Here is an 11,553-nt window from a genome sequence, read left to right as displayed (position 1 = left end):
AATTTCGCTATCTCCCTTAAATTCGGAAATATTTCTGGAAAACTGAACTAAAAACTAAATTGACTTAAACCGTTTGACCACTTCGCTACTGAAATGATGACAAAGCTTACATTCGGAAAGCAAATATCAATTGGTGACCTTAAATCACGCATTATACATATGTCAGGGTTCGAGTTACATCTGGGAGAAAAATGGTGAGCTCGACGGATATCTCGGGGAAATTCTGAAGGAACTATCTCTAACAATGAACTTCACCATATCAGCCCTCATCAAGGAGCCTTACTACGGAAGCTACGATCCGAAAACCTCAAAGTGGACAGGTGTAATCGGTCGAATTGTCCAGCACGAGGCTGATATGGGTGCTTCTGAATTCACTCTGAGTCATGAACGAATAAACGTGGTTGATTTTACAATTCCCATTGCGATTGGCGACTGTCGACTCTACGTCAAAAAACTCGACGGCGCTCGATTACAGTGGAATGCCTACTTTGGGGTACTCATTAAAGTAGTATAAACATAACTTGAATTTTGAAGATTAGTCTTACGAGAAAATGAGCTTTTATAGGTCACGGAAAAGATGGAAATCTAGTAAAAAATCTGGCAAAATCATAAAAAATAAATAAAAATCCTATGCCCAATATGAAAACTATAATGAGTGTCAGTGGCTTTTATAATGAATAATTTATGTTTACGTGTCCGAAATGGCGTGTTATGGCGAAACACCCTAGTCGAACGAGCGACTATTGTTTTAAAAAATAATTGAAGAAAGAATTTGATGGATCAATTTCTTACACTCGTCAAAGTTAGAATTCACGGGAAACATTATCAATGATGAATAATTGTTTTTTCGTCTTTTGAATTTATTTTTTTCTCGTTACACTCGATTCAAGTGCAGGTTATTCATACTCCTTTAACGTAGCACAAAAATAATTTGAATTTTGAAGATTTAAATTGGAAATAAATTCTAAACGAAAGTTCATATGAATAGAAACATTCTGGGTGAGATTGTGCTCAATCGGCAGTCTACACTGAGAGAAAAACGACAAAGTTCTCAAACAATTCTTCCTTGTGCCAAGAAAATAGTTTTTTGAAAAACTATTTTAAAATACCTTTTTTGAAAAAAAAAAACTGTTTCCTTTTCAAAAAAGGATTTTTTGTGCTAAACATGCAGAGAGTGCGCCGGAATGAAAAATTGTTGTCGCAAAAATAGATTTAGTAGTTAAAAAAAATGACATCTTCTGTAAACTCAAGAAATGTAATTTCTAGTACTACTTCCTTCTTTATTCAATACTCCCATATGTATTTTGCTCCCGAAAAATATTTGTGTTATGCGAAACAAGGGATAGTAATTTTTCGTTTCGGCTGTCTAATAATCACAGACAAGAAATGAACCCTTAAATGAAACAATAATAATGATATGATAACAATCTCGTAACTTGGGGACAAAATATTTGTTAATAAATTTTCCTCGATATGAGATATTTTCATCCTGAAAAGGCACCATCTAGTATGAATTAATCTAGAAGTACAAAAATAACAGTCTTATGGGAAAATGAACTTTTCGAGGTCAGGGAGAAGATTGAAATCTAGTAAAAAATCTCGACAAATCATAAAAAATAAATAAAAATCCTATGCCCATTATGAAAATTATCCTCGGTGTCCGGATTTTGTAATACATAATTTATGTTTCTGCGTACCCGAAATGGCGTATTATGTCGAAATACCCTAGTCGAACTAGAGACTATTGTTCTAAAAAATAATTGAAGTGAGAATATGATGGATCAATTTCTTAGACTCATCAAAATTAGAATTCATGGGATAAATTGTCAATGATGAATCATTTTGGTTCTTTCATTTTTTCTCGTTATACTCAACGACTCAACTGCAGTTTATTCATGCTACATTAATATCCCTCGGATTTGATAAATGTATTCTGTCATTTGCATGATTTGAAAATTGGTAATTCATCTGCAGGCGTTCAAAGCGGATGTCTGGGCTCTCATTATCGGCTCAATTATCGTCACGCCGATTGTTTTGACTGTCATAAAATACACGAAGAAGAGGAGACACGCGTTTTCCATGGCCATTGAACATTATTTGTACGTTTGGGGAATTTACTGCCAACAAGGATTGTCAGGTAATAGAGAAAATTCGATGGATTTTCGGTCTCAACAATAATTAACATGGAAATATTGTTGGATAGAATTCCCGGATGAAACGGCCTTGAGAATTTTGTATGTCTCAATATTCATATCTGCGTTGGTCGTGTCAGCTGCGTATTCCGCGTCGCTAACTAGTTTCCTCACTGTGGCTTCGATTTATTTGCCATTCAATTCAATGGAGGAATTTGCTAATGACGGTCGTTATAAATTGATTGTCCTTCAGGACAGCGCTGATTATGACATGTTCAAGGTAATCACATTTTAGCAAAATGCATTTTTAATACGCGTGAAAAAATTTAATAGCAAAAACTAGAGAATTCGCTAGACAATTCGATTGAATTTCTATTGAAATATCTATTCGTTTTTGACTGATTCTGTGGAAATGTTCAATGGAAAATATTCTATAGAAAAATAATTTTCCTTGGCTCAAATTTTCTGTCTTTTTCATCCTATTTTTCTTTTTTTAATCGAGACAAGAAAATCAAACAAAAAAAAATTTGGAAAATTTGCGCCGAGGAAATTCCATAGAAAATATCTTGATAGAATAAGTTGTACAGAAAAATTGGATTATATTCACTTTATCTATAGAATACTTAGATTGAATACTTCTTTTATAGAATACTAATACTTCAATAGAATCGGCCAAAAACTAATAAAGGGTTCAATAGAAATACCGTAGATTTGTCTAGTAAATTCGCTAGGTTTTTCCATTAAATTTTTTCATACCATTCGAAAATGCAATGCGCCACGTATGAAAAAATTAACAGAAACATCGAGTCGCTTTTTCTGAAAAATTCTACTGAATTAAAATAAAAATGATTTAAACATAGTTCTGTTGGAATTCTGTAAGAATCCATTGAAGTTCTGTTGGAATCCAATTTTTTGTGCCAATTTTTCTGGCTATTTTAGCGTAAATTTTTTTGGGTTTTTCGCTGTATTTTTATTTGTTTTCATACTAAAGTCCAAGGAAAAATCTGAACAGAATGAGTTCGATAGAAAAATCGACTTGTATAGATTTTGTCGTATAAGGAAATATCTATTTAAAAACGAGCGGGAAAGTCGCATAATTTTCAATAGAATTCCAATAGAACACGAAATATTAATAGAAATTGAAATCTTTCATATTGAATTTCTATTGAAACCTATAAGAATTCTTATGAAGTCCGATTAGAATTCTATTTTTATGCGCCAATTCTATAGAAGGTTATGCAACTGTAGCGCGTCATTTAGTTAAGAGATATTTGATAGACAAAGTCTATAGATTTTTATTATTCTATAGAAATTCTTAGGCGTAAGTTTTTTACACTGCATTTTTATTTGCTTTTCACAATAAAATATAAGACAAAAAAACTGAAAATTCTTACCCAAGAATTCTTCCTCTATTAAAAAATTTGTGACACCTTTTTTGTCAGCAATCTATTTCGCCAGGGATAACCTTAAGCCTAGGAACAAGGATAATCTTTGCTTAAGATCCTGGATTATACAAATCTTGGTTTTATATTCCTTTTTAAAAAGATATTTTCTGAAAAAATAAGACAAAAAATTAAAAAAAAAAACTTTTTATTAAGAGGCCTAATAAAAATAAAATAAGAAATTGAAAATTGAAAAATATCTTCTTTTAAAAAGATGAAGAAAGATTTGTATAATCAAGGATCTTCAGCAAAGATTAACTAATGAGTGGGTTCTGTTCTGGATTCTTTACGGAATAATTTAACTCTCTTGTGACATGAAGCAATCATTTAGTGTGAAATAATATAAGTCTAGCTGTAAAAAGTCATGGTAGAAACGTGACATTAAATTATATGATCCTTTGATTGTTTATTGTTACTTTTATTATTTTCAAAAATAAATTAAAGGATAAAAAATACAATGAACCAGTAGCTTAAGTACGCGGGCGCGAAGAGCGCGTTCCTTTTCTAGTATAGAAAAAATAAAAAATTCCTAACGGAATGAGTTCTATAGAACAATCAACACCTATAGACTTTTTTTACAGACAAATATCTAATTAAAACGCAGGGAAAAGTTGCATAATTTTTAATAGAATTGGCAAAAAAACAAATCGAATTTTTCAATAGAACTCTCATCGAGTTCCAGAAAAAATTCTATAGATTTTCTTAGAGAAAGTTCTGGGTTTTTCTATTGAGTTTTTTCATACACAATTTCTTGGTCCTTTTTTATTCATAATTTTTCCTATTCACTAGTCCCGAGTTGACAAAATTTGTCATTTTTAAATTTTTTTACTAAATTTCAGACTCGTTGAAATTTTGTCAACTCGATTCTATTAATATCCATGCATATTTCATAGATGTCTAATGAAACAATTATGAAGAAGATGATGTCCCTGATGAAACCAAGTCACTCACTACCTCAAACTATCCTAGGAGGCTTACAGCAGGTATTTCCTCCACTAGACCCCATAACACTTCTTCTATTTTTTTAATCAAAAACCACGACTTAGAAACTACTAAATCAATGAGGAAATCTTTAAAGAGGCGTATTCTGTGGAAAATGAAATAATTCCGATGTACAAGCTCACTCGCTTTCATTCATCTATTAACAACAGCACATGTGAAATCCTAACGGCATTATCTTGCAGATGCTCATGATATCCCTAGAATTTACCGTCGCAATTTTCATTTTTTTCTAGAAATGAATTTTACGATAATGCCCGAGTGCAAGCAATTTGCACTAAGAGGCCGCGGTAGTAAAAAAAACTGAAATGTGGAGAAATCATTGCGGCAGGAATCCTCGGTCAAAGAGAAAGGAAAAAATCTGAAGTTTAGCTTAAAAAATTGTTTTTTTTTCTGTGAATTGGATCAATCGAGTTGAAGGTGATGTGGAGAAGATAAATATGTTAAAGGATGTTTAAAAATACGACGTAGTAGACAGGTGTGGGCGCCGCCATCTTGCTAATTCCTCTGCCCTTAAAGTGCTTTAAAGATGGAGGCGCCTCCACCTCGTACTTTAGAACATTTTTTAGAATTATTTATCCTCTTTCGATCACCCTCAACTCGCTTCACTCCATTTCTATAAAAGGAACAATTTTTTTAAGCCTTCTCTTAAATTTTTCAGTCTCTTTTCCTCTGAAAATTCATGGCGCAATGTCTTTCCCATATTTCAGTAGCTTTTTTTTCACTTCACGAACGAAAAAATTTTATAGAAAAATCTAGCGATCTCAATAGAAAATTCTGTTATTTTTTTTTTCAATAAAAAATTACCAATAGAAACTTTATCTTTCTATACAAATTTTTCTATTGAGACATTTACTACAGGAATTTATCGACATGAATTTTGCAAGTTTTTTCCACTCTATTTTCTTCGCTTTTCATTAAAAAAATTAAACAAAAAATCTTAGAAAATTTATACTGAGGCATTTCGATAGAAAATATCTCAATAGAATAAGAAGTATTGAAAAATAGAATTTTATTGGTTTTATTTATGAAATATTGATCATTAAACATTTCTACTTTAAAAACGCGCAGATGTGCTGCGGAATTTTTCTATAAAATCAGCCAAAAACTAATAAAAAGTTCAACAGAGATCCAATACAATTTTCTAGCAATTTTCTTTTTATAAAAATTTCTAGGAAAAATTTTTCTATAGAAAAAAACTGTGGAATTTCATTTTTCTATACAAATTATTATATTGACGCATTTTCTGTAGGAATTCCTCGATATGAATTTTCCAAGGTTTTTCCACTCTATTTTTATTTTATTTTCATTAAAAAAAATTTAATAAAAAAATTAAGAATCTTGAGCCGAGGCATTTCTATGGGAAATACTTCGATAGAATAAATTGCCTCGCAGAATCGAATTCACTTGATTCTTTCTATAGAATACTCTCCATCGAACATTTCTTTAAAAAAAAAAGTGAAATTCTTCAATAGAATCGGTCAAAAATTAATGAAAAATTCAATAAAAATCCAGTAGAATTTCCAGCGAATTCATTAAGTTTTTCAATTGAATTTTTCTGTACGTGTTCCGAGGTCTCTCAGTGAAAGATGTACATTCTGAATTAATGTTCACAGGTCTGCACTAGGAAAGTGGCGTTTTACACAAACGAAGCACTGAAGAGAACCCTCAACAAAAATTTACCCTGTGACATTGTATCCATAAAAACCGGAAAAATCGAGACCCTAGGCATGATCATGTCTCGTCACAGTGAATACATGGGAATCGTTAATTATCAGTGAGTTGAATCCAATCTGAGAATGCAAATTCCCGAGATTTAAGTGGGATGATTATTCACTGAAACGCAATTTATTCAAGCATCCAGCGATTCAAAGACAATGGAATGCTGATGCGACTGCAGCACAAGTACATTCAGCAAGAAGACACGAGTGAGGGTGCTCTTCTGCCTGTTGGACTGGGGGGCATCGCACCAATTCTATTTGTTTTAATTATTGGCTTCTTCGTCGCCTTCTGTATCTTTCTCGTCGAAATCATTTTTCCGCCCATCAGTGACAAATTGTTCAAACGGAAAAAGAGACGATTGAATGGACAGAATTTCCAGTATTGAAGTTTCTACTGATTTCATGGAAAAATATTTTTTTTTTCATTCTGAAGACAGCTGTACTTTCAAAAAAAATTGTTTTTTAATTAAATGAATGATTTATTTGATCCAAATGAAGAACTATTATATGTGCATAAAATTCATTTTTAACTAATAAAGTTTTTATTCGGAATAATGGAACAGTTATTATTTATTTAAACATTCATTTATTTATTTATTTTATTTGTTAATATGAAAATAACTATTCATTTTATGTGAATGTAAATGAAAACAAAAAACAAGTTTAATGAACAAGTCAGAATGAAAGCTTTATTCTGGATTTAAAATAAAATTTTGTTTTCATTTCGAAGATAACACGCTTCTTTCAAATTTTGTTATTCCCTAACGTATGAAAACATGCAACAAAAAAAACCGAGTGCCGCAAGAAAATAATGTTTAATATTTAAAAAGTTAAGTGGAATCCAAGCGAAAAAATATATAATTCTTCAATAGAATTTTTTAAAACTCCAATAGAATTGTTACAGAATTAGAATACAATTTCTACCCGAACTCTAAGAAATGTTGATAAATTCATTTTTAACCAACAAAATTTATAGGGGAGGGTGGGGTAAAATGGACACTAGATTCTTTTAAAATGATTCATAACTCAGAAACAAATTTATCAATTGAGCTCAGTTTAGGCTCGCCACAAAGGGAAAGAATTGTTCTTTGTATTGAAAATTATTAAATTTTATCAACATTTCAACCCCTCATTAACATTTTAAAAAAAGTCAAAAGTGTCCGTTTTCAGACATCTACTTATATTATTAAATAAAAAGCTATTAGTAATAAGTACTGTTTAGTTTTTATTTTATCATTTTCCAAAGTAAAATAATATAAAAAAAATAAAGCAAAATCCAAGTGAAATAAATTTCGATAATTCGTGCTCAAGAATTTTTATAGGCAAAATTTCAACAGAATGAGTTCTATAGAAAAATCAATATCTCCAGGCGTTTTTCTATAAAAAATACTTTTAATAGAATTGGAGCAAAAAAGTATATAATTCTTCAATTCTTTAGAACTCCACCAGAATTGTTACAGACTCCAACAGAAATTGAGTAGAATTTCTTGTAAAAAGCGTTAATTTTCTCAATAAAATATTTTCATGCGTGCCTCCACCAAAAATCCCACACCTTTGATCTTCCCAATATATTTGTTTTGACTCAATCCCCAGAGTCATTATTTTTGGAGAGGTTCACTGCACCCTAATAACGGATATGATTGAGCACGCTTGGTTTCAACTTCCGTTGGAAAGCGGAAACGACCTCCGAGTACTAAGAGCGTTTCATTAAGAATCTTGCCTCGTCCACTGTAACATCTCCACCCAACGCACCACAAAATATTCACCCCAAACACATGTTATCAAACCGTGAAGACTTATAAAACCACATAGCACACGTGCAAGTCAAGCATCGAACCATTTATGGTATCGTGAATAGCGACACTAAAGAGTGTTTTCCCCTCTTCTTTTTTTGTTGCAATCTGCAGGCAGTCGACCTTGATGATTAGCCGATCTCTAAACCTGTCTAAACGCAGCCCACACGCGTGTGTTGTCAGACCGATTGGTTTTGGCTCGATAAATTCTAATACGAATTCATCGACTCCATGAAATTAGTGCCTAATATTCAGTGATTTACGACCTTTCGCAATGAGCAGTCCTTCGGGGAAGACTATTTTAACCGTTGATTGACGAGTTTCTCCGGGACAATTGGATGTTCAGGCTGTTTGACGAGCTGATGACTCTGGAGAAAGGTGTGTCCGTGTTATTACTATGACATTAAAATTCCTCATCTTCACGGATTGAGAATGAACAAGTCAGATTGAATGAATAAATTCGTACGAACTTTTTTTTCGTTATATATATTTTTGTTTTGGTTTCATTTTATTTTCATTTTTTTTGTGAGTGCATTTATTTCATTTTTTTTGCTTCCGAATGGAAGCCTTGTTTTTGACCGACTTTTCAATTTTCTAATTTTGATTGCAAATGGTCTAGCATGTTATGAAACGTGAAGAAATGAGATTTTTAGGGTCATGTCTGTATGTGTGTGTATCCGACAATTTGGGTTTTTGGTGATTAATTTTTAGATTATTCAATATAAATACGGTGAAATTTGCTGATAAAAATCTGAAATTTTGGTTCATTGGAGCTATTATTGCTCAACTTTGGTGCGCCGTTTCCGCCCAATCGATCCAGTTGTTCCTGAGATGTAATAACTTGTTTAAATTTCGCTTTCCCTCAATATCTGAAAAACTACTGCACCGACTTCAAATTTTGTTTTCAAAATACTCGTCTCGATGGCCTCTATGGAAGCCAATCAGAATATATAAACTCTTTAATACACAGTTTAGAGATATTGTCGTTTTTCCTTTTTTCATGAAAAATTTTGTACGCACGATAACTTGAGAAAAAAAGGAGATAGAAAGTCGAAATTTAGTATGGTTCTAGCTCTTATAGGGGAGGGTGTGCCTGTACCGCCCACCTAAGGGGAAATGCCAGTTTTATATTTTATATTTCAACTTGAGTATAAAAAACGTATTTGTGAGACTTCTTTAACTATTGAACTCGTTATTCTCGAAGTGTAGACGCCTAATTCTCCTTAGAATCCACAAAATTGATCGAAAATAAAAGAGAGAGCCTATTGAGCGGTACTACCCGCCGTCGGGTAATACCGCTCGGCACGATTTCAATACTGCTCATAGGGTTTTGCGTGTATTGCTCGCGCCACAATCTAACCTGTACTCGAGTGCTGTCGAGCAACTACGTGGCCGATCCTATGAGCGGTATTACCGGCTCCACTCGGCGTCAACAAAATTGTTGATAATTATTGACATGAGTGGAGTTTTTAGTTCGAATTGGTCTCAAATTGCGCCTGAACGTACCACGAATCGAATAACCACAGTTTAATATGAGAATTCAGCGTTTGAAACTATCAAAAACCTTAATTACAAGTCCACAAATTTTGCACTGTAAAGACCTCAAACCTTCGTTACGTGTTTTTTCACATCCTATCATCAAATTTTTCATGATCAGGAACAGAAAGAAATTTTCAAGTTGATGGTTGTGGAGAAAATCGGGTGAGCGGTATTACCCGCTGAGCGGTACAGGGACACCCTTCCCTAATAATAAAGGTTGGTATTTTTGATGGGCGCAATCGGCCCAACGGTTCCTGAGATATAGAACCGAGGGTTGACTCACTCCGAAATCACCAAGATGACTGAAATCAAATGATTTTAGCTCTCCGAAATCATCTCCGAAATCATGAAATCGTCTGAAATCAATGAAATCGCCGAAATCACACTGGCGTAGTGCGGACCGTGCAAGTAATTCGTTTCTTTGAAATTGACACGTCTGCCAACGATGATAATAAAATGCCGTACTCAATGCCATAGTAAAATGGACCGCTTTTCATCGTCATTAGCTCAAGATTGGCGGAGTGGAATCAAACGAATTCGTTATTATTTGCCAGTTATTATTGCCAGTTTTGATTTTCATAATTTGACAACTCGCTTGCTCCACCTCTACTATTTATCAACTTTATTTTTCTGAAATCACTGATTTCGAATTAATGAAATCATTGGAAATTATAAAATCACCTGGCGTGACGCTTGAAATCACCGTGTAGCGAATTCGCTGTTTTGAAGAAGCGTGAAATTTTTAACAACGACAAAGACTCTTCACTGACAAATCAGTTAATTTCTTGAATTTACAAGATGAATGAGAAATATTGTGAACGTTTTCATTTGAAATTGAGCGCAAACTCACATCGAAAATTCAAATGATGCTGTGACTGAAATTTCACGGAATGTTTAACCGTGCAAACTATTAGAAATTTTTTGAAATTTCATGGAAGATATTATAGTAAATCTCATGAGAGTGGCATTGAATCGGAATTGCGGAAAACATGATATGAATTTTCAATTTTTCCCGGAGTTTTCCTGATTTTTCTGAATTTTCACAGAATAATTGACCTGAAAATCAAGTATGTTATTGATTTCCAGATCATTTGAACAGAAAATCAATGGAATATTTCATTTTTCAATGACAAAATTTTTTGAAATGTCAGTGGAGCTTGAACACGATAAAAATTTCTGGAATTTGGCACGGAAAATTCAGACAAAAATTTTTCACAGTGCAGGAAATTTGCTGTTTTGCTATGAAAATTATTCATGAAATTTTTTCATTACATGATCCATCAGCATCATTAATGTCACGTGACCTTGACAGAACATTGAAGATAATTCCGAAGATGTCTTTAATGCGCCTCGACATCTCCGTCCGCCGCTTCCAAAACCCCTCGACATGTCGATTGACACACAGTAACAGTCGCAGAATAGTTAATGACCGGGCAGATCCGTCCGTCAAACCAACGGATTCCGCTGCAACTCGGTACTGTCTCCTCCCTGCACACCTGTGGAATTGCGTTATGCCCAATCAAAGAAGAGGTGTAGTGAGTAGGCAGATATCCTGTATGCTATATCGTAGATACCGCATTACTTCACACTGCTTGCTGTTCACGCGTTGCTATTCCTCTATCGCCTCTACCTTGTTACGTTACACTGCGTTACAGTGTACCTCTGGAGTCAGTAGACATCGCGCCATCAGTCGAACAACACCATCTCAAGACTTTATTCAACGCTTTTGACAAATCGTCAGTCCCATGAGTTGTCGGGGTCGAATGAGCATTTGTGAATAGTGGATACTTAAATGGGATTTTACATCGTGCACTATTAGGAAGGTGTCGACGTTATCTGTTTCTGTTCGCTTGACGTCCTGCGATCTCTGAATTCTCAATTGGCTTTCAACGGTGAGTGCCAACCAGCATTAACATATCCGTAAAAC

The 11,553-nt window shown here is 33.6% G+C and overlaps 2 protein-coding genes across 2 annotated transcripts in view; both read left to right on the top strand.

Annotated features, from left to right (window-relative positions):
* Positions 1–6,717, top strand: part of LOC114841189 (glutamate receptor 1-like) — a 13,808-nt gene extending 7,091 nt beyond the window's left edge. The window contains exons 3-8 of the mRNA XM_029126080.1: positions 167–493; positions 1,975–2,137; positions 2,204–2,412; positions 4,468–4,557; positions 6,190–6,350; positions 6,431–6,717. Of these exons, the coding sequence (XP_028981913.1) occupies positions 167–493; positions 1,975–2,137; positions 2,204–2,412; positions 4,468–4,557; positions 6,190–6,350; positions 6,431–6,680 (1,200 nt within the window). The 3' untranslated portion in view covers positions 6,681–6,717. The remainder of the gene's footprint in view (positions 1–166; positions 494–1,974; positions 2,138–2,203; positions 2,413–4,467; positions 4,558–6,189; positions 6,351–6,430) is intronic.
* Positions 6,718–11,267: 4,550 nt separating this feature from the next.
* Positions 11,268–11,553, top strand: part of LOC107037758 — a 32,810-nt gene continuing 32,524 nt past the window's right edge. Inside the window, exon 1 of the mRNA XM_015256488.1 lies at positions 11,268–11,518. The gene's annotated coding sequence lies outside the window, so the exon portion shown is untranslated. The remainder of the gene's footprint in view (positions 11,519–11,553) is intronic.

The sequence above is a fragment of the Diachasma alloeum genome, unplaced genomic scaffold, assembly GCF_001412515.2.
Source record: "Diachasma alloeum isolate Michigan unplaced genomic scaffold, Dall2.0 Dall_scaffold_00269, whole genome shotgun sequence".
Classification (NCBI taxonomy): domain Eukaryota; kingdom Metazoa; phylum Arthropoda; class Insecta; order Hymenoptera; family Braconidae; genus Diachasma; species Diachasma alloeum.
This window is presented reverse-complemented; position numbering and strand designations above follow the sequence as displayed.